At 44.1% G+C, this 26,576-nt stretch overlaps 1 protein-coding gene across 1 annotated transcript; it reads left to right on the top strand.

Moving 5' to 3' along the window:
* Nucleotides 1–15,718: 15,718 nt before the first annotated feature.
* On the top strand, nt 15,719–19,986 carry LOC144684908 (dispanin subfamily A member 2b-like). Its single transcript, XM_078549313.1, has 3 exons — nt 15,719–15,750; nt 16,129–16,330; nt 19,576–19,986. Exons 2-3 carry the CDS (start codon nt 16,145–16,147, stop codon nt 19,762–19,764), a joined length of 375 nt encoding a protein of 124 aa, XP_078405439.1. The 5' UTR covers nt 15,719–15,750; nt 16,129–16,144; the 3' UTR covers nt 19,765–19,986.
* Nucleotides 19,987–26,576: the final 6,590 nt, after the last annotated feature.

The following is a 26,576-nucleotide window of genomic DNA, read 5'->3' as shown; positions in this document are numbered from 1 at the left end:
GCATCTTGAGAAGACCGATGGCTCTCTCCACCACAGCCCTTGTGGAGCCGTGGCTCCTATTGTAGCGCTCCTCAGTTTCAGTTCTTGGATGGCGGAGAGGCGTCATGAGCCACCTTCTGAGGGGATAGCCCTTGTCACCCATCAGCCATCCATCCAGCCAAGTCGGAGCGCTGAAGAGCCCCGGCACCTGGGAACGTCTGAGGATGGAGGCGTGGTGGGAGCTGCCTGGGTACCTTGCACAAACTTGCAGAATCTGCATCCTGTGATCACACAATATCTGCATGTTCATGGACTGGAAACCCTTCCTGTTGATGAAGGCACCGGGCTCGCCTACTGGCGCCTTGATGGCCACATGTGTGCAGTCTATAGAGCCCTGGATGGCGGGGAAGCCAGCAATGGCCGCAAAGCCTCTGGCTCGCTGTGCCTGACTTGCCTGGTCACAGCGGAAGTGGGTGAAGGTCAATGCCCATCTGACCAGAGTGTCTGTAATCTGCTTGAGACAAGTGTGGATAGCTGAGCGGGAGATACCACAAAGATTACCCACTGAGCCCTGGAAGGAACCAGATGCATAGAAGTGGAGGGCAACTGTGACCTTCAGAGCCGCTGGCATGGGGTGTCCACCCACACAGGAGCGATCTCAGGGCCAATCATCTGACAGATGTATTTGACTCTTTCCCTTGAGAGTCGGAGCCTCCTTCGGCACTGCACCTCAGTCATATTGAGGTGTAGGTGCTTCGCCACCTGCATACCCTGGCAGCAGGATAGTGGCGTCTTCTGCGGCCCCTTCCACCTTGGACAACCTCTTGGACCTGTGTGCCTGTGCCAGGCATCCCAAAGGTGGCTCCCCTGGTGTCCACTCCTGGCCTCCTCCTTATTCTAGCTCTCCCTGCTCAGAGGAGCTGCCTCCAGGGTTGATGTCAGAACCCATACCCAGGCTAAAGGGAAGCCTCCGGAAAGCTGCAGGCCTGATAAAGATAACTGTCTGCAGACTGGTGAGCTGAAGCTTCAAAGTACAGAGAAAGCTGTTGGAAATCGATCTGAACTTCTCCCGATCACACAGGCAAGTTTAAAACACTTTTTCTGCAATAAATACTTCACATGAAATATTGATAACCACACTAAGCCCACATATCCTGCCCATGGATGAGTTTTGTTAAAAAATCACTTACCTGCCTGCCCGTTGCACCCGTGCGCCGAGCCCAAGATGGTGCGATGGTGATCACCCGAGCCATCTTTCGCTTTATCTGGAGGTCGAAAACGGATCGTGTCCGCAGGGATGTGATGTATAAGCCTCTAGATAAAGGGGGAAAAAACGTGCCCAACATCGCCCTCATACTGATGGCCACCTTTGTGTGCAGCTGCATCAAGCTGTGCGTAGATCCTCGGTATGCAAACACCAAGTGTCACTATGTGCTGAGGTTCTACCTGTCACCGGTGTGGTGAAGCATGGGTCTGGCCACGCTGCTGCTGAACGCTCCAAGTATTTGGACTGTGCCATAACACCTGTCCCTCGTGGAAAACTTCTGCAGAGAAACACCTTTGACCACAAGTGCATCAGGCAGTGGTTGGCACATAACATCCTAGAGGCCCTGCGGGAAAAGGAGATGGTGGATCCTGTCAGATGGTTCCCTGAGCAGACTTTTAAAGTCACTTGGCAGAATGCCTCATCACCAGAACTTTCCAACAAGCACCAAAATGTAGCGTGGCTGGTGGTCAGATCCTTCCTACACACCAGAAGTCTCACCCCCTCTGCACATTGCCCTTGAGGTGGCTTTGGTGGGGAAGAGACCATTGTTCACCTCCTTGAGGACTGTGCCTTTGCAAAGAAGGTCTGGAGAGAGATGCAGTGGTTTTTGTCGAGGTTCATCCCGAGCAGTTCTGTGACACAACTCTGTGCTCTACGGGCTGTTCCCAGGGACACACACCAAGACAAATATCAACTGCAGCTGGAGGATCATCAACTCGATGAAAGACGCTCTTTGGCCTGGCCGAAATTTGTTTGTCTTCCAGTGCAATGAGTTGTCCCCGACCGAGTGTTGCAGACTGGCATATTCCAAGGTCCAGGACTACCTGCTGAGGGACGTACTAAAGCTTGGGGCAGCCGCCGCAAAGGTGCAATGGAGAAAGGTCGCTGTCTAAGACCTTTCAGCCATAGTGCACTGAGGGGCTGGAAATTGTATAGACCCCTCGGGCTGTACGACTCACAAAGATTGTATGTAGTGAATATTAAATGTATCATAATTGTACTGAAGCACCTTAGAGCGCAACATGATGTATGTCGATAACTCCAATCCCATTGCACTGTCTGACTTTATGTAATGACCATATTGAAATGACTATAATATTAATTGATTGTATTGAAGCACCTCGTGATCCATGTGTAAAAGTTGAATATGATTGCACTTTTTGTGATGGCCGTTTAGAAATGTTTTGTAATGTTCTTTCAGATATTTTATGAATAAAGTATATTTTTCCAAAAAAAAATAAGTGACATCACAAGACAGCGCGAGGGGGCGGCGTAGAGATCAGAACCAGCGCAAGCGCGGGGAAGCTTCAAAAAGTGACGTCAGCACAAAGGTGAGAGCTGATTGGTGAGTAGTGGGTAAGTGTTTTTCTCCAGTTTTTTTCTCCAGTTTAAAATAGATTAAGCTAAGGAAAGGTAAGAGTTCTAGTTTTTATTTAAAGTACGTAAATAATTTAACTTCTTTTACTGTATTTAACTTAAAGTAAGGGTTCTTCTCAACTAGAGGCATGGCAGGGCAGCTCAGTCCCGTGTTATGTACCACCTGCAATATGTGGCAAGTCCTAGATGCTCTTTGCACTCTGACCGATCATATGTGCAGAAAGTGCCACCAGCTACAGCTATTTGAGCTCCGAGTTTCGGAGCTTGAGCGGCAGCTAGAGGCACTGAGGTGCATCCGCGAGGCTGAGAGTTTCGTAGAGAGCACGTTTTTAGACATGGTCACCTCACAGTTTATGGAAGTGCAGATAGAGAGGGTGACCATCAGTCAGAAGAAAGATGTCAGGCAGGTAGTCAGGAAATCCCCAAGGTGCGTCTCGCTCGAGAACCATTTTTCTGTTTTGGAAAACGGTGAGAGTGACAGTTTCTCTGGGGAGTGCAGCCATGCTCATGGCACTGAGAGTGGCTGAACTGCACGGGGAGGAGGAAAAAGAGGGGAAGAGCAATAGTGGTAGGAGACTCGCTAGTAAGTGGAACAGACAGGCGTTTCTGTGGCCGTAGACATGACTCCAGGATGGTATGTTGCCTCCCTGGTGCCAAGGTCAAGGATGTCACTGAACGGCTGCAGGGCATTCTAAAGGGGGTGGACAAACAGACAGAGATCGTGGTACAAATTGATGCCAGTGACATAGGTGGAAAGAGGGATGAAGTCCTGCAAGCAGAATTTAGGGAGCTAGGAAGCAGATTATAAAACAGGACCTCAAGGGTAGTAATCTTTGGATTACTTCCAGTGCCACGCGCTAGTGAGTATAGAAATAAGAGGAATGTGTGGCTGGAGAGATTGTGCAGGAGAGAGGGCTTTAGATTTCTGGGACACTGGGACAATTTCATATTTTCTTGCATTATACTCCATTTGCCAGATTTTTGCCCATTCAACTAACCTATCTACATCCTTTTATAACTTGCTTATGTCCTCTTCAGAGCTTACTTTTCTATCTATCTTTGTGTCATCAGCAAACTTAGCAACCATACCATCATTTTGATCATTTTAATAAATTTTAACAGTTGAAGCCCCAGCACTGATCCCACTGGTCACTTGTTATATTCTGCTGACCAGAAAAAAAAGACTCATTTATGCCTAATCTCTGCTTCCTGTTAGCTAGACAATCTTCTATCCATACCCACTACACCATGAACTTTTATTTTCTGCAATAACCTTAATGTGGCACCTTATCAAATGCCTTCTGAAAAGTACAGTACATTCACTGATTCCCCTTTATCCACAGCACCTGTTACTTCTTCAAAGAACTCCAATCAATTGTTAAACATGATTTTCCTTTCACAAAGCCATGTTGACTCTGCCTGATTGCCATGAATTTGTCTAAGTGCCTGTTATAACATCTTCAGTAGTAGCTTTTAACATTTTCCCTGTAAGAGATGTTAAGTAACTGGCCTGTAGTTTCCTGCTTTCTGTCTCCCTCGTTTTTTGAATAAAGGAGTTACATTAGCTATTTTCCAATCTAATGGGACCTTCCCCGAATCTAGTGAATTTTGGAAAACTGCAACCAACCCATCAACTATCTCACTAGCGATTTCTTTTAAGACCCTCGGATGAAATCCATCAGGAGCCGGGGACTTGTCAAGCTGCAGTTCCAACCAGTTGCTAAGTACCACTTCCCTGGTGATTGTAATTTTCTTGAGTGCTTCCCTCCCTTCCATTTCCTGATTTAGAGCTATTTCTGGGATGTTATTTGTATCCTCCAGGATACAATACAAGTAATCTGGGAAGAGGGAAAAGATGCAGGGAAGGTGAAATTAGAAGATCTTGCTCAGGAATTCTTACTATCTTGTAAATAATTTTTGTCTGTTTCCCAGCAAACTGTTACAGAGTAAACACATGTAACCTACAAAGTGTTACAGACTGAGTATCATAGAGACTTACAGCAAACAAAGTGACTATTTGGTGCATCTACTCTGTGCTGGTTCTTTGAAGGATCAGTCATGCTGAGTCCCTCACTCCTGTTTTACTGTCGATAACTCTGTAACTTCCTCATTCTCAAGTTCCTTCCCCAAATTATTCATGGACTCAGCTTCCAGCAGCTTTTCAGGTAGAATGTTCCAGATTGCAACAACTCTGAGTGAAAACATTTCTCCTCATTTCCCTTCAATGTTTTTAAATCTCTGACTTCTGGCTATTGACCCGCTCACCAGAGGGAATAGTTTTTCTCTATCGAGTTCATCAAAACCTTTCATCATTTTGAAAACCTTTATTCAGTCACCTCTTAAATTTCTCTGCTCCAAGAGAACTTTCCCAAATTCTCCTCATAACTGAAATCCCTGACAACATCCTTGATCAACCTTCTGTTACTTCATCAAATAACCCAATCAAATTATACAGACATGATTTGTGTTTAACAATCCAATTTCCTTAATTAACCTATTCCTGTACATCTGTAACCAACAAAGTGCTAAAGGTTGTGTAAATGTAACCAACACACTAATGGTCGTTAAAATCATGAAAGGGTTTGATAGATTAAATGTAGTACAAACAATTTTCCACTTGTTGGGGAAACCAAAACTTATCATTGTTTAAGTGGCATTCTGGGTGGCATAGGCAACCATTATCTTCCAAACTTTCCAATCATAGCAACAGTGGTTGACCTTGTTGTTGGACTTCTGGTTAAGCCAGTCTTTAATGTTTAGTTGCTTCCTTTGCTGCAGCTTCTTGCCCTTCTTCTGTTAATTCTTCCAGTGGTGATTAGACATTCCAACCCTTCTGCACGGATAACATGCCCAAAGAGCTCCATTTGCCCTTTATTGATATTATTTAACAGTTCTCTTGTTTATCGGCCTCATTCAGTACTTTCTCGTTAATTGTTTTCCCCATCCAGCTCACCCATAAGATCATTCTTAAGAACCACATTTTGAAGCTGTTGGTTTTCTTTTTTTCCTCTTCCCCAAGCTTCGCATCCATAATTCATTACTGACCAGACATAACATTATAGTAGACAGATTCTCAGGACTTTATTCATATAATTCCCATCTGTAAAAAAAAACCTGATACAGGCAAGGATTTAACTTTCCAAATTATTTTCAAATTTCCAAATTTAGATTTGCAGGTTATTTGAAGTTTGTGAGGTTTCACTGAATATTTTGGAATACAGTCTACATTGGCATTTTCTTGAATGGATGCACAGTAACTTCACTAAACTACCCTAACTGGGTTCTCTATCAGTCAATCTGCCCCTGTATTTGAGTCTCCCAAACAGGCTGTTGAATGAGACTGAGATGTCCTGATCTTATTTTTAGGACCATAGGGCAGTGTTTCCCAAATCTTTTCCGGGTGTGACCCGGCTTTGATGCCCCAGGCTTCGTGAGGCTCCAGAGTGAAAATTTGGCAGGATTGGCCCTAGGTCATCACAGTTGCTGTATGAGGGAATCAACCAGTTGGAGGAGCCAGAATGCAATAAGAGTTTCTTATATGTTATGAACAATATATAACTTTAAGTTGAATTTGTATATATATTTGTGTTAAGAAAGGTACAATTGGTTTCAGTTTCATTTAGGTTTTGTTTATGAACCTTGGTGCCTGGGCAGCTGAATAGATTTGTGATTAGAAGGTTTCAGGTCTTTTGGGTTTGTTTGTGTAAATATATTTTAATAAGGTCTTACAACCCATGAAGTTAAAGAGATGGATTAAAAGGGGCTGAAAGCTCAATGATTCCAGAAACAAAACACAAAGTAGAAAAGTTTTACTGTTACCTAGCAACAGTAATCCAGTTTCACAGAGACAGGAAAGACAGGCGTGGAGAGAGAGAATGCATGTTCAGTGTGTGTCAGAGAGAGAAGACAGGGATCCTAAGCTCTCTGAGAAGAAAAACTGCAAGGCCAATGGGACAGTAGTTAACTGAATAATCAGTTATAGGACTCAGTAAAGTGATCGGTTTAGTGAAGGTGCTACTGGAAGACTGAGTTTAGGGAACTCATTGTTTGCTCTGCCGTCGAAGAAACAGTGAGTTTAGAGTCTGGTTTTTGGGTGTCCAGGGGAGAGATACAAATTAGGCGAGAAGCATCAAGTGAATGCTCAGTAATTTACCAGAAGAAAAACTTATGCTACTGTACCAGTCCCAAGCGAGAAGCCTTTGTGTCAAGCTAGTGGTAACTCTTCACTGGTTTATGTGTCTGTAAAGATATTTCTGGGGTAAAGGAATAGTGGGAATTTGAATTGTCTTCTTGTGTTTGTATTGAGAGCTTTTCAATCTTTTTTGATCTGCTGTAATATAATTCACTTCTCTTGTTTTAATAAATATTTTTCTTTGTATTAGAAGTTCATTAGCAGATTCCTGTGAATTTGTTCAATAACTTTCTTCCATGGTTTCTAAAAAAATGTTAGAATCTATCAAGCCGGGTTTCACTCTGGGATCTGATGTGTCCAGTATTAACATCAGCGAGGATCATAACATATATTATAAAGGATTTCTGAAATCTGTTCATTCGACACCAGTACAATAATCACTGAATGTCTCTGTGTAATCTTTGCCAAGGAGCCTCCAACATTCACAAGCTGCATTTTACCTCCACAGTTTTTAAATGGATGGTTTTGCTGATAAACTCATTTGCCTTACAGCTATCATTTTGAAACTTTTGGATCACTTACCAATGCACAAAACTGAATTCCTTTCTATGGTGGTAATGGATATCTACCCCTAGATGTTTCAGAAACAACTTCCATTCTTCAAAAGATGTTTAAACAGAATTATCTCTGTCTCAATGCCAGTTTTTGTAAGATAGAATCCTTGTGCAGGAGCAGTGGTGTAGTGGTATTGTCACTGGACTAGTAATCCAGAGACTCAGGGTAATGCTCTGGGGACCTGATGGTGGAATTTGAATTAATAAAAATCTGGAATTAAAAGTGTAATGTGCATAAAACCATTGTCGATTGTTGTAAAAACCCATCTGGTTCACTAATGCCTAAGTCTTTACCTTTCGCTTAGTCCTTACCCAGTCTGGTCTGCATGTGACTCCAGACCCACAGCAAAGTGATTGACTCTTAAATGCCTGGAACCTACACCATTTGGACTCCAGTGGCTCAAGGGCAATTAGGGATGGGCAATAAGGTGAGATGAGGTGAGAGTGACTGTCCTTGACATCAAGGCCGCATTTGACAAAGAGTGGCATCAAGGCGCCCTAGCAATACTGGAGTCAATGAGAATCAGGGGAAAAACTCTCCGCTGGTTGGAGTTATACCTAGCACAAAGGAAGATGGTTGTGGTTATTGGCGGTCAGTCATCTCAGCTCCAGGACATCACTGCAGGGGTTCCTCAGGGTAGTGTCCTCGGCCCAACCATCTTCAGCTGCTTCTTCAATGACTTTCCTTCCATCATAAGGTCAAAAGTGGGGATGGTCGCTGAAGATTGCACAATGTTCAGCACCATTTGCAACTTCTCAGACACTGATGCAGTCCATGTCTAAATGCAGCAAGACCTGGATAATATCCATGCTTAGAGTGATAAGTGGCAAGTAACATTGGATGGTCAGGCAATGACCATCCCCAATAAGAGAGAATCTAACCATCCCCCCTTGATGTTCAATGGCATTAGCATCACTGAATCCCCCACTATCAACATCCTGGAGGTTATCATTGACCAGAAACTGAACTGGACTAGCCATATAAATACTGTGGCTACAAAAGCAGGCCAGAGGCTAGGAATCGTGTGACAAGTAACTCACCTCCTGACTCTCTAAAGCCTGTCCACCATCTACAAGGCACAAGTCAGGAATGCGATGGAATACTGCCCACTTGCCTGGATGAGTGCAGCTCCCACAATACTCAAGAAGCTTGACACTATCCAGAACAAAGTAGCCCACTTGATGGGCACCATATCCACAAACATTCACTCCCGCCACCACCGACGCACAGTAGCAACAGTATGTACCATCTACAAGATGCACTGCAGAAATTCATCAAGGCTCCTTTGACAGCACCTTCCAAACCCACGACCAGTACCATCTAGAAGGACAAGGGCAGCAGATAGATGGGAACACCACCACCTGGAAGTTTTCCTCCAAATCACTCACCATCCTGCCTTGGAAATATATCGCCGTTCCTTCACTGTCGCTGGGTCAAAATCCTGGAACTCCCTCCCTCACAGCATAGTGGGTGTACCTACATCACATGGACTGCAGCAGTTTAAGAAGGCAGCTTACCACCACCTTCTCAAGGACAACCAGGGATGGGCTATAAGTGTTGGCCCAGCCAGCAAAGCCTACATCCCATGAATGAACATTAAAATAAAATGCTAGCCTAGCCAGCAATGCCCACATGAATGAATGAAAAAAACACAAATCCCTTTACAGCCAACAACTGTCTAATCAAGTGATATCATCTGGTAACCATTTTGTACACAGCAGGATCCCCGAAACAGTAATGAGTTACATGACCAATCTATTTCAGTGTTTTTGCAGACGGATAAATGTTTAACAGGGCACAGGGAGAAGAGATCTCTGCTCTAATTTCAGTGATGTCACGGGATCATAGCTACCTGGGAGATAACTCCTCTGGCAACAGAGCATGCTCTCTGTTGGATGAGATTGAGTTCAGGTCCCGGAGTGAGGCTTGAATCAATATGCTTACAACAGCTGTGAGAGCTTCCAGTAGGGCAACTTACACAACCATTAATTTTAGTTTGAGCTCTTCGCAATAACGTTATCCACTCCCAGATTGTTTTTAAGGAAATTACAATTTTAAGAATGAGCAAACGAACCAATCTTTAATATAAAAGCAAAACACTGCGGATGCTGGAAATCCAAAACAAAAATACCTGGAAAAACTCAGCAGGTCTGGCAGCATCTGCTTGGAGGAACACAGTTAATGTTTCGAGTCCGAATGACCCTTCAACAGAACTCAGTCTTTAACTTTAACGTCACTTTAAAAAGGGTTACTTTAAAGAACCAGTTATTTTCCTCCGCTTTGTCTTTGGGTGTGAACCATAGGCAATTGCTTCTTCAATTTGTGCCAGTTTAAACAATGGGTGGAATTTTCCCCGAATTACACTAAGTGCGGTAGCGGGCGGGTAAAATGGAGTCCTACCTGCTGCTGAAAATGGGGGGTTTTCACGCCACATCTTCCCAAGCCCGCCACTTTATCTATTCACTCCTGTGAAACACACCATTTCCATGGCGGTCGGGCTCTCATTCACCCACTTGCTATCACCCTGCTGTTGCATCATGCCGGCCTCCATCTTTAAAAGGCAGTCGTCAGCAAAGCGTTCATCGCCACCAGCTCACCACCGCTGCCTGGGAGACATGGCCAGCAAAGGCAAAGAGGCTGCAGCCCCCGCTTCAACGACAGGTCCCTCGAGCGACTGCTGGATGCCGTGGTGGCCCGCCTGCTCTACCCCCGCTCTGGCCACAGGATGGGTAGCAATGTCACCAACCTGGCTTGGGAGGCGGTGGCAATGGTGGTCAGTGCAAATGCCCTTCAGAAGAGAACAGCCACCCAGTGCTGCAAAAGGATGAATGATCTCCTCTGTTTCGCCAGGGTCAGTCACTCTTTTCATCATTCCAACTCACACACTTACAAACCCATCACACATCCACAGGGCCCTCACTCACTGCCAGTGCAAGGGGCATCACCATTCACTCTATAACACACACCATCATTGTCCTCATATCGTCCATGGGACCACTCACCATCCACACAGGCCAGGCATTCTTAAAATCTGGCCTGGCATGCATCCTGATGCACTCTCCCCATCTCTATCCATGCAAGACAAACTGGCTCACAACAGGAGGGAAAGGTCACAGGTGGAGGGATGCCAGAAATTAAAGTTCCGACAGAATTCGAAAACAGAGCCAGCCAGCTGGCCAGCGATGACCGGGACCAGTCCTGTGCTGATGGTGAGGTCGGCACTGCTCTACCAAGTGAGGATCCAGCCGTGCAACATCCATCAGACAACCATGCTGTGAGTGATGTGTCCTCTTTCACAGGCCACTGCCATGCACTAATTATCTCCTTTTGCTTTTACAGGCACATCTGGGAAACAGCTGACGGAGTCCATGACCCAGGGCCTCCAATCAAGCTCCGAAGAAACCTCTGAAGAGGAATCTGAAAACACTCTCCCTGAAGCCCATCACAGCGCTCACCCACATCCTCCACTAGCACACTGACACACACCTCGGTGGGACCTAGCTTTAGAGTAGCCTCAGGATCACAATGTGGTGAGTGCATTGCACTTTCTGATCCACAGCAGGCGGAAGCAGGGACTTCCAAGGTTCCCGGCAATCGGAGGACTGCTGGAGGCCAGAACGTTGCTGAGTCCAAGTCAGATGATGAGTCTCTGGACCCAGTCATGTCATAGTTGCTGGAGCTGCAAAGGCAAGCTAGGGAACAACAGGAAGGGATGTCCGCTGCACTCCTCAGATTGCACGGCACGATGGAGGAGTCCATCCGTCTTTAGGCTGAGGCGATAGCGCTGGCATTGCAATGCACCAAGGTCAACACTGGCAGGATGATGGCCGCCATGGAGACCTTGGTCCAGGACTTCACTCCTGCATTGCTGCGCGGGCTTAACACCATCGCTGATGCCATAGTTGGCCTCCAACAGTGTGTACATGAGAGGGGTGCTGAGCAGCTCGATCTCACTCCAGCTACCCCTTCCACTCACGGAGTCAGCCAGGGGCCCTTGGGCACCCATAGGGAGGTGGATCAAAAGGTGCACACCCCAAGGTCACCCACCCAGGTGACCCTGGGAGTGACTGGCCCATCACTCTTCCTGTGACCTCTGCAGATCTAGCTTCACAGGCCAAGGAGGGTGCCACTGCCACATAGCAGGACCCCGAAAGCAGTCTGGAGCCCTCCAAATCTCGGCCCTCAAGAGGATGCCCGCCAAAGTCACCTGCCTCCACTTCTGCTGTGGATGTCCGGGGAGCACCAAGACATAGTGGCAGTGTTAGGAAAGTTAGGTAAAAGTAGTTGCATAGCCTGGGCATGGGTGTTGATCACTTGTACACACTGTTCACTATTCTCAATAAACTTCTCAGAATGTCTCCCTGCCTGGGCCTCCTTGTTCTGATGAGCAGGGTTCTTATCACTCAGATGTGAAACCTTTCTGCACAAGACAAAGGCAGGTGTCTCAGTCCAGGACTTCTTCCCTGTGCTCTGTGCAGCCTTCAGACCACAGTGATGGTCCTGCCTTACACTCCCTGGAAACATTCCTGCTGCCTGCACCTCAGCAATGCTGGTCATTGCTGCCAGAATGTAGTGGGTAGGTGTTGGAGATTAATCACACCAAGGCTTCATTAGTATGTAGAAACCCCATTTATTGCTTGTGCGCAAGGAGGACAGCACAATGTCAGCTACTGCACAGTCCCGTAGCATAATACATGCAGACTCGTTAAAAGCATTTTTACAGCCAATCAGTAAGTTTACAACAATCCTATCCGTATATTTGCATAATTAACCGACCAATCCATGTTCCAGTAAGGTTCCCTTTTCCTCCAATCAGATGGTTTGGTGATTCAGTTGCCTATCACAACCTTGATTGCATTTGGGCTAACATCAAAATGGAATGTCTCAACAGCTCATCCTATGCACAAGATTGTATTTATCTCAAGGTTGCAGCATTTTTCTCTTAAGCCAAGGCATACAATCGTGCACCAGCTCCTGAAGGGCTGAGCTGCTGAAAGCGGACACAGCATCAGATGCGTCTAAGGTTTCATGGCTGCGTCTCTGAGATGGCCCTGATCATGGAGCGCAAATGAGCTGCCCTCGGCCAGACAGGAGTCAGACATTCTCAGGGGCTATGTGAAGATCTATGGAGTGTCCTCACTGCATGTCGTCATCATCCTCCTGTGATCGAGTGACTATTAGGGCCCCAACTGCATATCCGCGACAGGACCATTTTCACAGAGGGTATTAGCGCTGAGATAAGCCAGACTGGAGTCAAATGTTCACGACTGCAATGTGAGGATCTGCGGGGACGCCTCAATGCATGTCATCATCACCCTCCACAAATCTGGGAGCTACGAAGGCCTCCCGAGTACGCCTGTCTCGTCTAGCCAGTGCGAGAGCCTCATCCCGTCGCCATCACCACCGAGGACACCCTCATCCCCATCAGCGTCCTCCTCATCGGAGGAGACATGCAGCTCCTCCATCTCATCCTCAGCCAGCCCCTCACCCTGTTGCAGCGCCAGGTTGTAAAGGGCACAACAGGTGACGGCTATGCATGACACCTTCTGTGGACTGCATTTCAGGTCTCCACCAGACCGGTCCAGGCACCGGAACCCCATCTTCAGCATCCCGATGGTCTGTTCCACCAAGTTGCGAGCTGCTGTATGAGCCTCATTATAGTGTTGCTCTAAACTGTAGTGACCAGAATTGAGCAATACTACAGTTGAGGCTCAGCCAGTGTTTTATAAAGGTTCATCATAACTTCCTTACTTTTGTAGCCTTTTTCTCTATTTATAAACACCAGTACACTATATGCTTTTTTCTGAATGTTCTCAACCGTTTCCCCAATCTTCAATGATTTATGCACAAATATCCCCAGATCTGGCTTTTCCTGCACCCTCTTTAGAATTATATCTTTTTTTTGTATTGGCCCTTCAGCTCTTCTTACCAAAGTATATCACTTCACACTTCTCTGCATTAAATTTCAGCGATCATGCACATTCCACCAAGCTGTATACATCCTCTTGAAGTCTAAAAGTATCAGAGAGTCATGCCGGTCATAGAGTCATGACAGCACAAAATGAGGCCATTTGGCCCATTAAGTCCATGCCAGTTCACTGTATAGCAATCAGTCAGTCGCATTCCCCTATTCTATCCCCATAGACCTGAAAGTTTATTTCCATTAAGTGCCCATCCAATTTCCTTTTGAAATCAATAGTCATCTTTGTTTCCACTGCCTTCATAGACAGCAAGTTCCAGACCATTACCACTCACTAAATTAAATCTTCCTTGCATCCTCCTGCATCTCTTGCCCAAAACATCAAATCCCTGTCCTCAAATACTTGTGCATCAACTAATGGGAACAGATTTTTTGTCTACCTGATCTAAACTGATTAAACCTTGTACAGCTCGATCAAATTTCTGCTCAATTTCCTTTGCTCCAAGGAGAACAACCCCAGCTTCTCCAAACTAACCTTGTAGCTAAAATTCCACAGCTGGACCCATTCTGGTAAATCTCCTCTGCACCCTCTCAGGGACCCTCTCATGCTTCCTAAGCTGTGTTGCCCAGATTGGGATGTAATACTCTAGTTGTGGCCTAACTAGAGCATCATAAGGTTCAGCATATCTTCCCTGCTTTTATACTTAATATCCCTATACATGAAACCCCCCCCCAAAATCCCATATGATTTCTAATTACTCTTTTAATATGTCCGTCTCCTTCAAAGTTCTATGCGCAGGACATCACGGGCGGGAGTTTCCACACCCGCCCACCACCGGGATCTTCCAGTCCCACTGCAAGACAATGGACTTCTGGCTGGGGCGCTGCCTCGCCCACAGCGGGGCCAGAAAATCCCTGCCCCCACCTCTTCTTGCACTTGCTTTCAAACTGTGCCATTAAGTCTATATTTCCTGTCCCTTCCTCTTCAGCAAAAATGCATCACCTTACACTGCTCTGTGTTAAATTTCATCTCCCACTTGTCTCCAGATGCTGCTGGCCTATCTATGTTCTGTTGCAGTCATTTGGTATCACTCTCACTGTTTGCCACATCTCCAAGCTTGGTATCATTGACAAATTTTGAAATTTTACTCTGTATTCATAGAAACACAGAAACTAGGAGCAGGAGTAGTCCATTCGGCCCTTTGAGCCTGCTCCACCATTCATTATGATCATGGATGATCATCCAACTCATTAGCCTGCTCCCGCTTTCTCCCCATACCCTTTGATCCCTTTCACCCCAAGAGCTATATCTAACTCCTTCTTGGAAGCATACAATGTTTTGGTCTCAACTACTTTCTGTGGTAACGAATTCCACAGGCTCACCACTCTTTGGATGAAGAAATTTCTCCTCATCTCAGTCCTAAATAGTCTACCCCATATCCTCAGACTGTGACCCTGGTTCTGGACTCCCCCACCATCGGGAACATCCTTCCTGCATCTACCCTGTCTAGTCCTGTTAGAATTTTATAGGTTTCTATGAGATCCCCCCTCATTCTGCTGAACTCCAGCGAATATAATCCTAATCGACTCAATCTCTCCTCATATGTCAGTCCCGCCATCCCAGGAATCAGTCGGGTAAACCTTCGCTGCACTCCCTCTATAGCAATTACATCCTTCCTCAGATAAGAAGACCAAAACTGCACACAATATTCCAGGTGTGGTCTCACCAAGGCCCTGTACAATTGCAGCAAGACATCCCTGTTCCTGTACTCGGATCCTCTGGCTATGAAGGCCAACATACCATTTGCCTTCTTGACCTCCTGCTGCACCTGCATGCTTACCTTCAGCGACTGGTGTATGAGGACACCCAGGTCTCGTTGCACATTCCCCTCTCTCAATTTATAGCCATTCAGATAATAACCTGCCTTCCTGTTTTTGCTCCCAAAATGGATAACTTCACATTTATCCACATTATACTGCATCTGCCATGCATTTGCCCACTCACTCAGCTTGTCCAAATCACACTGAAGCATCTCTGCATCCTCCTCACAGCTCACCCTCTCACCCAGCTTTGTGTCATCTGCAAATTTAGAGATATTACATTTAATTCCCTCATCTAAATCCAATATCCAAATTCCAATATCTAAGTCAATTATATGTACCCCAAAATAGCAGTGCTCTTATATTTGACTCTTGGGGAACAGCACTGTCCACCATCCTCCAGTCTGAAGACTCGCTATTTTCTGCCCTTAGCCTATTTTTTAAAAATCAAAGCTGACATTGACCCTCATATTCCATGAGCCAAATTTTGTTAATCAGCCTTTTCGTATGATACTTTGTCAAACGCTTTCAAAAAGTCCAAACGAGATTTCATGGTTTCGGAGAGAAGAAGTATAAAAGGAGAAGCCCGGGGAAGAAAGTGAAGGAAAACTGCAAAGTGATATCACACAAGAGAGTCAGGTGGGTTGAGTATACTGGTAAACTTTTAATTTTAATTTAGTAGAAATAAACCAACTATTATGTCAAATAATGTCAATTAATTAGTTTAAAAACGGCTGGATAATTTATTACAGTGCTATTATTTATCATTTATTAAAACTAATCAGATCGAGGAGGAGAATTTTTAAATTAAATAATAAGGGATGGAAACTTTAAAAGGGTCTGATATTTTCTGTGAATTAGCATCTGTGTTATATTAATAACAGAGTTAAATAAAAATATTTAAGTTAACTAGATAAAATGAAGTGACGACGGCTCAAGGGAAGCAGCTGATTTGTGCGTCTTTTATAGATTGAAAACTTTAACCCCGAGTGATTCACATTCAGTTTGTTATCTCAGTGAGACCCGGACCAGGATGGAACACAGAGCTGAGCAGGTGCCCATGAATCCCGCTCCTTACCCGTACCAGGTCCCGACCACCGTCGTTACCATGGCCCCGAATGTGATGATGTTCCGGGACCACCTGCTCTGGTCCATCTTCAACTTCTTCTACCTGAATTTCTGCTGCCTCGGATTCGTGGCGCTGGTCTACTCGGTCAAAGTGAGTGCGGGGCTCGGGGACAAAGCCCCGGGGAGGGATTCAAGGACTGGAGAGCGGGAACACAGACCCCAGGGGAGGGGGAAAAATTCCTGGGGGAGGCGGAGGGGTCGGTTGGGAGGGTTGGAGCGGAGACGGCAGGAGGGCGGGGAGGTGGAATATGGGCTCTCTGATGGGATATGCAGTAAATCTGCCGGGCATCCCAAGGCTTCCGTTAAAGTGCACAGAGCTGTGATATCCCGGGTCTAATGTTCTGTGTTTAATAATTGGAAAATCTCGCTGGGGAAGCTCTGCGTCTGGTCAATAATTTGTGTCTGTTTCTTACTCAGGAAACTGTTACAGACTGAACACATGTAATCTACAAAGTGTTACAGACTGAGTATCATAGAAACTTACAGCACAGAAATAGACCATTTGGCCCGTCGAGCCTCTTTGAAAAAGCAGTCATACTTAGTCCCTCACTCTTGTTTTCCCACCTACATCCGCGATTCCTCTCACGCCCTACATCATATCAACAATTTCCAGTTCCCTGGCCCCAACCGCCTCCTCTTCACCATGGACGTCCAATCCCTCTACACCTCCATCCCCCATCAGGATGGTCTGAGGGCTCTCCGCTTCTTCCTTGAACAGAGGCCCGAACAATCCACCACTACTCTCCTCGGTCAGGCTGAACTTGTTCTCTCACTGAACAATTTCTCCTTAAACTCCCCTCACTTCCTCCAAATAAAAGGTGGCTATGGGTACCTGCATGGGCCCCAGTTATCTCTGTCTCTTTATGGGGTATGTGGAACATTCCTTGTTCCAGTCCTACTCAGGCCCCCTCCCACAACTCTTTCTCTGGTACATCGATGACTGCTTCGGTGCTGCTTCATGCTCTCGTCTGGATCTGGAAAAACTTATTAATTTTGCTTCTAATTTCCACCCCTCCATCATTTTCACATGGTCCATCACTGACACTTCCCTTCCTTGACCTCTCTGTCTCAATTTCTGGTGATAGACTGTCCACCAATATTCATTACAAGCCTACCAACTCCCACAGCTACCTCGACTACAGCTCCTCACACCCCGCTTCCTGTTAGGACTCCATCCCACCCATTCTCTCAGTTCCTTCGCCTCCGTCGCATCTGTTCTGATGATGCCACTTTCAAAAACAGTTCCTCTGACATGTCTTTCTTCTTCCTTAACCGAGGTTTTCCACCCACGGTGGTTGACAGGGCCCTCAACCGTGTCCAGCCCATTGCCCGTGCATCCGCCCTCACACCATCCTCTCGCTCCCAGAACCATGATAGGGTCCTTCTTGTCCTCACTTATCACCCCACCAGCCTCCGCATTCAAAGGATCATCCGCCGCCATTTCTGCCAACTCCAGCATGATGCCACCACCAAACACATCTTCCCTTCACCACCCCTGGTGGCATTTCGCAGGGATCGTTCCCTCTGGGACACACTGGTCCACTCCTCCATCACCCCCTACACCTCAACCCCCTCCCACGGCACCTTTCCAAGCAACTGCCAGAAGGTGCAGCACCTACCCCTTTACTTCCCCCCTCCTCACCGTCCAAGGGCCCAAACACTCCTTTCAAGTGAAGCAGCATTTCACTTGCACTTCCCTCAATTTAGTCTACTGCATTCGCTGCTCCCACTATGGTTTCCTCTACACTGGAGAGACCAAACGCAGACTGGGTGACCGCTTTGCATGACCCAGAGTTCCCTGTTGCTTGCCATTTCAACACACCACCCTGCTCTCATGCCCACATGTCCATCCTTGGCCTGCTGCAATGTTCCAGTGAAGTTCGCAAACTGGAGGAACAGCACCTCATCTTCCGGCTAGGTACTTTACCGCCTTCCGGACTGAATATTGAGTTCAACAACTTTAGATCATGAACTCTCTGCTCCATCCCCACCCCCTTTCCGATCCCCCTTTTTCCATTAATTTATATAGATTTTTCTTTTCCCACCTATTTCCATTATTTTTAAATGTATTTCCATCCATTGTTTTATCTCTACCTTTTAGCCTATTTTGATTCCCCCCCACCCCACCCCAACTAGGGCTATCTGTCCCTTGCTTGTTCTGCTTTCTACCCTTAATGCCCCCATTAGCACATTCCTTAGATAATATCACCACAGTCAACACCACTTTGTCCTTTTGTCTATGACATATTTTGGCAATCTCCACCTATCACTGGCCCTCTATCCAGCTCTACCTGTCCCACCCTCCACCCCTTAAACCAGCTTATATTTCACCTCTTTTCTATTTTCCCTTAGTTCTGATGAATAGTCATTCGGACTCGAAACGTTAACTGTGTTCCTCTCTGCAGATGCTGTCAGACCTGCTGAGTTTTTCCAGGTATTTTTGTTTTTGTTCTAGATTTCCAGCATCCGCAGTTTTTTGCTTTTATTCTTGTTTTATTGTCGGTAACTGTAAATTCCTTATCTTCAAGTTCCTTTATCCAGAGAGTAGTGAGGAAGTGAAACTCGATGATCCCGCAGGCTGTGGTTGAGCAAACAGCACAGTTGCATTCAAGACGAACACATAAATACCTTTAGGATAAAGGAATAGAAGGGTATAGCTAATACGGTGAGATACAGAGGGATGTGAGACTTGTGTGATTCATAAAAAAAAAATCACACACTATTTTGGCCAAATAGTCTGTTTCGGTGCTGTCAATTTCTATGTTATCAGAGGAATTAAAGACTTGCATTTCTATAGCACCTTTCGTGACCTTAGGATGTCCCAAAGTTCTCTGCTGATACATTCACTCGAATTACCGCCATAATATTTTTGGAGGTTTTGGATCAGTGACCAAAGCGCAAAACTGAATTATTTTTATGGCGGCAACGGACATCTGGCCCTGGAGTTTCAGAAGCAAATTCAATCTTTCAGAAGATTTTTATTTTTTTCCCTCTGTCTCAATGTCTGGGTTCAGAAGGGGGAAATGAAACGTGGGCAGCTGTTCTTCAATTTTCGCTGCATTAATCAATATCTTTGAGTTGAGTGTGACATGACACATTGGTGTTCATTGTTGGAAATTACTGTGTATTGCAAGTATATTTCTGATTAAAACTACAAATTAAACTGGATAACACTGTTACAACTTTAACAATGTAAATGCTCCATTACAAGAAAGTACCTTGCAAGGAGTATAAGCTTTTCCAAGTTACCAGGACTTCAAGCACTCAATTATTGCTTTGAGATAGCATTGAAATTTTCAAGTGTTGGCCAATGTAATAACACTTGTTTCGTTTTAGTCTAGAGATCGGAAGTTCGTGGGCGATGTAGAAGGAGCTCGGCATCATGCATCTACAGCCCGAACGCTCAACATTGTGGCCACAGCGCTGAGCATCCTTGTCTTTGTAATTTTCATTGTGTTGGTATTCGTCGGCGTGTTTCATGCGATGCAAATCGTACACCGTGATTACCCTAAAGGTTGGCATTGAAGTGATGGTGGCAGCGCCTCATCACTGGTAGCGGGAGCTGTTTTGTGACAGAATTATTTTTCACAGCTTGATGCACTCTGTCCGTTATTGATTCTTTCTATCTGCAATGTCCGTGTAGTGTTGGCATGTTTAATGTGATCACTTTGCAGCCATACAGATTTATTTTCTCTAAAACATGGCCAAGATGTGGCCTTGATTGTATTAATAAAGAAATTGATAAAAGCTTTGGGGTCTCATGGTGTTTACTTGCCAGCTTCCTGTGTTCAACAATGGCCACTTCCTGTTGTCAGTAGAAAAAGCTTCGTGCATGCAAGCACGTTGCGTCAAATAGCGGTTAATTGCGCAGTATTGAGCTGTTATTTCACACTGATGTACTTTGTTCCTGGAAACAGCATTTACGAAACTTGTTTTCTCTGTCAGTGGGGAATCGCTCCAGATTTGCACTGTGCCAGTGGGGACGTGTTGGAATCTATTATTAAGCAAGCCTTAACAATGCACTTAGAAAATCATAGAATGAGCAGACAAAATCACTACGGCTTTACAAGAAGCCTGTTTGACAAATTTATTCGAGTTTCCTGAGTATGTAACTAGTAGGGTAGAAAAAGGGGACACCAGCCAATGTAGTAGATTTGGATTTCCAAAATGTATTCAATAAGGTGCCACACAAGATGTTAATACACAATATAAGGGCTCATAGATTTTGGTGTAGCACATTAGCATGGATAGTGGATTGATTAGCAGACAGGAATCAAAGAGTAGGGATAAATGGGGCATTTACAAGTTGGCAGGCTTTAACTAGTGGAGTGCTGCAAGGATCAGCCCTCACCTCTACTCACTAAACTATGCTTCCTCTCCCTCTATCCTAAATCCTCCCAGTTCCTGACACAAATATAATCCAATTAAACATTATACTTTGTGTAGGCAAAAGAATCATGCAGTGCTTTTTATCTTTCAGAGTAGTTTTATATTCAAAAATTGTCAATTCAATTTCAACTTTAGCAGGATCAGTCATCAGCAATTTACAATCTGTATTAATGATTTAGATAATGAGACAGAGAGTAATGAATCAATGCTGATGATACAAAGATAGTTGGGAATGCAAGCTGTGATGAGACAAAACAAGGCTGCAAAGAAATAAAACAAAAGAAAAATGCTGTGGATTATGGAAATCTGAAATAAAAACAAAATGCTGGAAATACTCAGCAGGTCTGGCAGCATCTGTGATGAGAGAAATAGAGATAATTTTTCAGGCTATTAACTCTGTTTCTCTCTCCACAGACGCTGCCAGACATGCTGAATATTTCCTTCAAAGATGTATGGATAGGTGAACTGAGAGGGAAGCAAGGTGGCAGATGGAGGATGATGTAGTGAAGTATGATGTTATTTACTTTGGCTGGAAGAATAGAAAAACTGAAAATTTTTAGAAGGCATGAAACTTGTGAATGTTGATGTTCAGAGGGACTTGCGTATACCTGTAAAAGGAAGACAGAAAATTAGCATGCAGGTACAGCAAGCAATTAGGAAGGCAAAATGGCATGTTGGCCTTTATTGCAAGTGTCTTGTGGTACAAGAATAAAGAGGTCTTGCTACTATGGCACAGTACTTTGGTGAGACAACACCTGTGCTCAGTTTTCTTTCCATATTTAAGAAAGGACATACGGGCATTGGAGGTGGTACAGTGAAGGTTCACTAGATTGGTCCCTGGGATGAGAAGATTGTCTATGATAAGAGGCTGAATAAATTGAGCCTATGTTCTCTGCGGTTTAGAACGATGACAGATGATTTCATTGAAAAATACAAGATTTTGAAGGACTTGACAGGGTAGACACTGAGAGGTTGTTTCCCCTGGCTTGAAGAATTTAGAAGATGGGGTGGGGGGAAAGAGTCTCAGGATAAGGGGCCAAATATTTAGGACCAAGATGGAGAAAAATGTCTTCACTCAAAGGATTGTGCATCTTTGGAATTCCCTACCCAACAGGGTTGTGGATGTTCCATTATTTAATATATTTAAGGCTGAGACAGGCAGTCTTTCAGGGAATCAAGGTGTGCAAGGAGAGGGCAGGAAGGTGGAGTTGAAGCTAAATATCAGCAATGAACATATTGAACAGGCTCAGTGGGCTCTTTAGTCTGCTCCTGCTCCTATTTCTTAAATTCTTATTTTCTTGTATTCTTTGATTCTACCAGTAACTAATAATAACTCCATGAAATTACACCATTAACCAATAGTAATACTGGTAAAATTCAAATTTCCGTCATCAATTGTACAATAATTCACCGGTAGAATGTTTGTTACTAATAGGTGTAACAACCCAATATCTTACCTGTAACTAATAATAATCCTATAACCACTGCTACCATGAAACTTAGCCACATTCCTGCACAAGGTCTGGCCAGTCCCCAAGTTTCACTCAGCCCTTTACTTGCTGCTGCTTCCATCCTGCATGTTATTGTTTCCAGGTTCTGGAGAAATTATTGATCTCACATCCACTCCCCCATCCCCCTTGCTCACTGAACTATGATTCCTCTCCCTCTGTCCCAAATTTTCTCAGTTCCCGACACAAATGTAATCCAATTAAACGTGGTGCTTTTCTTAGGCAAAAGAATCCTGTAGCACCCTTTATCTTTCAGATTTTTACATTCAGAAAATGTCAATTCAATTCATGCCTTAGCAAGTGATATTCAAAGTAGAATCTGTTACAGAGCTTCATAAGGTAAAGTGTACCCATGCGAAATGCTTTTCGGTGTTGAGTACGGCACTGGTTTATTTCAATCGTTCCGCTTTAGACCTGAACTGCTTACAGTCTATTTTCTTCTGATCTACCACAGAGCCACCTGGTTCTGCATCTGCTCCTGGCCTCGTACACCCAGACTCCAAGAGCCTCTCCCTGGACCCCCAGAACTCTTCAAGTGCAATAAACAGGAGGCATCAGGCGTTTGACTGCTACCACACACCAGCTCCCCAAACTTACTCTGTGTAACAAAAGCTAGCTCATTATCTCTAAATGAACTATCATCTAGAAATTCATCAGCAGCCGGAGGATTGGAAACATTATCTGAGAATCCAGAGGCTAGTTGAAATCAGTCAGTTGTGTACTGATGGCATAGATGTTGATGACTGCTAGCTGTATCTCATTGTTTTTATTGTTATTCTTGGAACTCGAGCACCACAGGCCCATCCCTAATTGACCTTGAAATGGTTATGGTGAGCGGCCTCCTTTAACCACTGCAGTTCATGTAATGTAGATATCCCTGCAGTGCTTTTTTTCCGCGGAGGTTTGATACAATCAAACGGCTTTCTACATCATTTTAGAGGGCAGTTAAGAGTGTTATGATGTGGCAGATGGTATGTGCCAGGCAGATCAAATCCACGAGGGAAACTTGATCTTGCGGTCACAACGATTTTGCAATTTGTATTTTATTTCGAGATGCGTGCCTTGAATTCAGTAGTAATAAGTCCACCAAGACTCTAGAGATTCTTTACAAAACTAAATTAAACATTTATTAACAAAAGAAAAGATTTCAAGCACATGCATGGGTCTATAAATTACTACTATAATAACTCCTAAAACCCCTAATTAATCTGGCTTCCAGTTACACCCCCATTAAGGCAACAGTAAACAAAAAAAAATGTAAATAGATTTAAGCCAGTTAACACAATATCCTGGACACTAGAATTCAAAGTGACATTTCCCAGCTTCGTTTTCTGTAGACAGCAGGCTTGATGCACAAATACTGGAGGCTTTTCACACTTCTGGTAGATCTTACAATGTCTTCCTCCCTGACACATAGCCTCTTCTCCTTTATACATGTTTCTCCCTTTTAATGCAAATTTTATTGTTCCCATAGGTCTTTGTCTTTGGAACTTTACCTTCTTCATAATATAAATCATTGCATGGTGCTAATGTTATCAGCGACCTTTGAGAAAAATAAACACACTGCTTGGCCTAGCTTCTCTGGCTAGGTGTAGCATCCTACCCTCTCTTTGAAATTCAAATGACCCTGATTTATCTAAAAATGCAAATTCTCCTCACCTCACATTCTAAAACTTCAACCATGTTTACATATTTAGCATTTCAAACCTAGCTTTTATTGATGAGTCAATGCCTCCAGACCAGCTATCCCCAATTCAATTAAGTCCCACACACAGAAACTATCCAAAGCCCACTATTAACTTACTTTTACAATAAATTACAATAATATTAAGAAATTTATTATACTTTCGTGACATGAGTAAACCACATGGTTGTGGATCTGCAGTCATATGTAGGCCAGATTTACTTTCTTGAAAGGCATAAGGGAACCGAATGGATTTTTAAGAGAATGTAGTTGTTTCATAATGATTATTATTGAGATATGCATTTTAGGAACATAGAAGCAGGAGTAGGGCATATCGCCATTGAGCCTGCTCTGCCATCCAATTAGATCATGGCTGATCACCTACATTTTTTATTCCAGAATTTTTAATTGAATTTAAGTTTCACCAGCTGTTGTGCTGATGGATTTGTTTCATGTCACTAAAGCATTGATCCAGGCCTCTGGACTACTAGTCCACTAAGGTTACCATTATGCTACCATTGCTGTCCATTGCTGTGGATATAGATGTTGGCGTCTGCAGGCTGTGAGCAGATGTTGATGTCCACTGACTGTGTATAAATGTTGGGGTATACTGGCTGTGTGTGGATTTATGTTCAAAGCCTCCTTAGTCACTTTGCCTCATAGCAGCAAAATATCAGAAGCTGATATCAGGGAAATTGGAAATGGAATGCCCTGAATGTCCAAAAGAAACAATGTTGTGGTCAGTCAAACTGCAGAAGAACGTGGTGACCAGTTTCTCAGTCATGTATCTAGAACATGAAATAGCTATTCCTTGCAAGGCAGGCTAGATGATTTCCCTCTGTGCACGAACATCCCATACATGCAATTCATGGATACCGCTAACCCTCCAGCATGTATCAAAAGCTTTGGGTGTATTCCAACATGTCATGCTCAGAAAATCTACTTCTGATGCAAGAACTACAGAGTAGTGAGAATGTGGGGTTTCAATTATTCTAATCATGTAAAGGGCAAAGAGGAAGAGAAGTTCTTGAAATGTGTACAAGAGAATTTTCTCAATTCAGATGTTTCTAGACAATGCAGATGAAATCGTTCTGGATCCAGCCCTGGGAATGAAGTGAGGGCAAAGGAGCATGTTTCAATGGGACAGCATTTTGGAAACAGTGATCACAATATTATCAGGTTTACAGTAGCTATAGAAAATGACAAGGAACAAGCAAACTCAAAAATATTCAAATGGAGAAGAGAAAGGCAGTTAACATTAAAGGGATCCCAAAAAATCTTTTACCAGCATGTAAGTAGTAACAGGTACAATGGGTCCTATTAGGGGCAAAGAGGGTGATAAAAACTTATAGCTGCAGGGAAATGCTAGAACACTTAATGACCACTTTTTATCAGTGTTTACTGTGGAAGATGATGCTGACAAAATAGAGAGGAGATGATAGAGGTAATGGATGGGGTGAAAACCGATAGGCAGGATTTACTGGAAAGGCTGGCTATGCTTAGAGTGGAGCATAGTCCACCTGATCTGAATGGTGTATCATAAGATCATAAGGTCATAAGAATAGGAACAGGAGTAGGCCATTCAGCCTCTTGAACCATTCAGGAAGATCATGCATCTTGGGTTGCTAACTGGAAGTGGATAACAGAAGGGTTTGACATGATCTTCCAATGTTCCCTAGATATGGGGGATGTGCCAGAGTATTGGAGAGTGGCAAGTGTGACACCCTTATTCAAGATTAGGTATCATGACATTCCTAGTAATTACAAGTCTCAACCTATCCTCCTCACAGTTTACTATACTTCCAAGTTTTAAGTCATCTACAAATTTTGAAATTGTTGCTTACACACCAAAGTTTAAGATATTTAATATATATCAAGAAAAGCAATGGTTTTTCTACCAACTCCTGGGGAAACATACTGTACACCTTGCTGCAGTCTGAAAAGCAACGGTTCACCACTATTCTGTTTCCTGTTGCTCACCCAACTTTGTATCCATGCTGCCACTGTAACTATTATTCAATGGGCATCAAATTTCCTGGTGAGCCTATTATGTAGCACTTTATCAAACAATATCTGTGCAAGTCTGTGCAAACCATATCAACCACATTCGCCTCATCAACCCTTTCTGGTACTCTTTAAAAATTAATCAAGTTAGTTAAACATATTTTGCTTTGAGCAATTCCATGCTGTCTTTCCATAATTAATCTACATTTGACCAAGTGTCTGTTAATTTTGTCCTAAAACCTTTCCCACGACTGAGGTTAAACTGTTTGGGCTGTAGTTGCTAGGTTTATCCTTATACCCTTTTGTGAACAGGTATAACATATGCAGTTCACCAGTCCTACTGCACCACCTTCAAAGAAGAATTAGAAGATTATAGCCAGTATCTTTGTAACTTCCACCCTCACTTCCCTAAGTGTCCTGCATGCATCCCATACAGTCTCGTGACTTTTCAATTTTAAGTACAGCGAATCTTTCTAGTACCTCCTTTTTAACTATTTTTAGCCCATCCAATATTTCAACTATCTCCTCTTTCACTATGATTTTGGAAACCACTTTTACCTTGGTGAATACAGATGCAAAGTATTGATTTATATTAGAACCACAGCCAATGCCTTCTGCCTCCATGCGTAGGTCTTCTCATTGGCCCTTTAATGTACCCATTCATTCTACCCTTGTTATTTATTTAAGTTATGTAGCATTACATTGACTTACATAGGATATACTGGGCAGAAATAGGCCATTCAATTGCACCA

This window comes from Cetorhinus maximus, chromosome 9 (genome assembly GCF_964194155.1).
Source record: "Cetorhinus maximus chromosome 9, sCetMax3.hap1.1, whole genome shotgun sequence".
NCBI classification, from domain to species: Eukaryota; Metazoa; Chordata; class Chondrichthyes; order Lamniformes; family Cetorhinidae; genus Cetorhinus; species Cetorhinus maximus.
The sequence above is the reverse complement of the archived record's forward strand: the minus strand, read 5'-3'. Positions and strand labels throughout refer to the sequence as shown.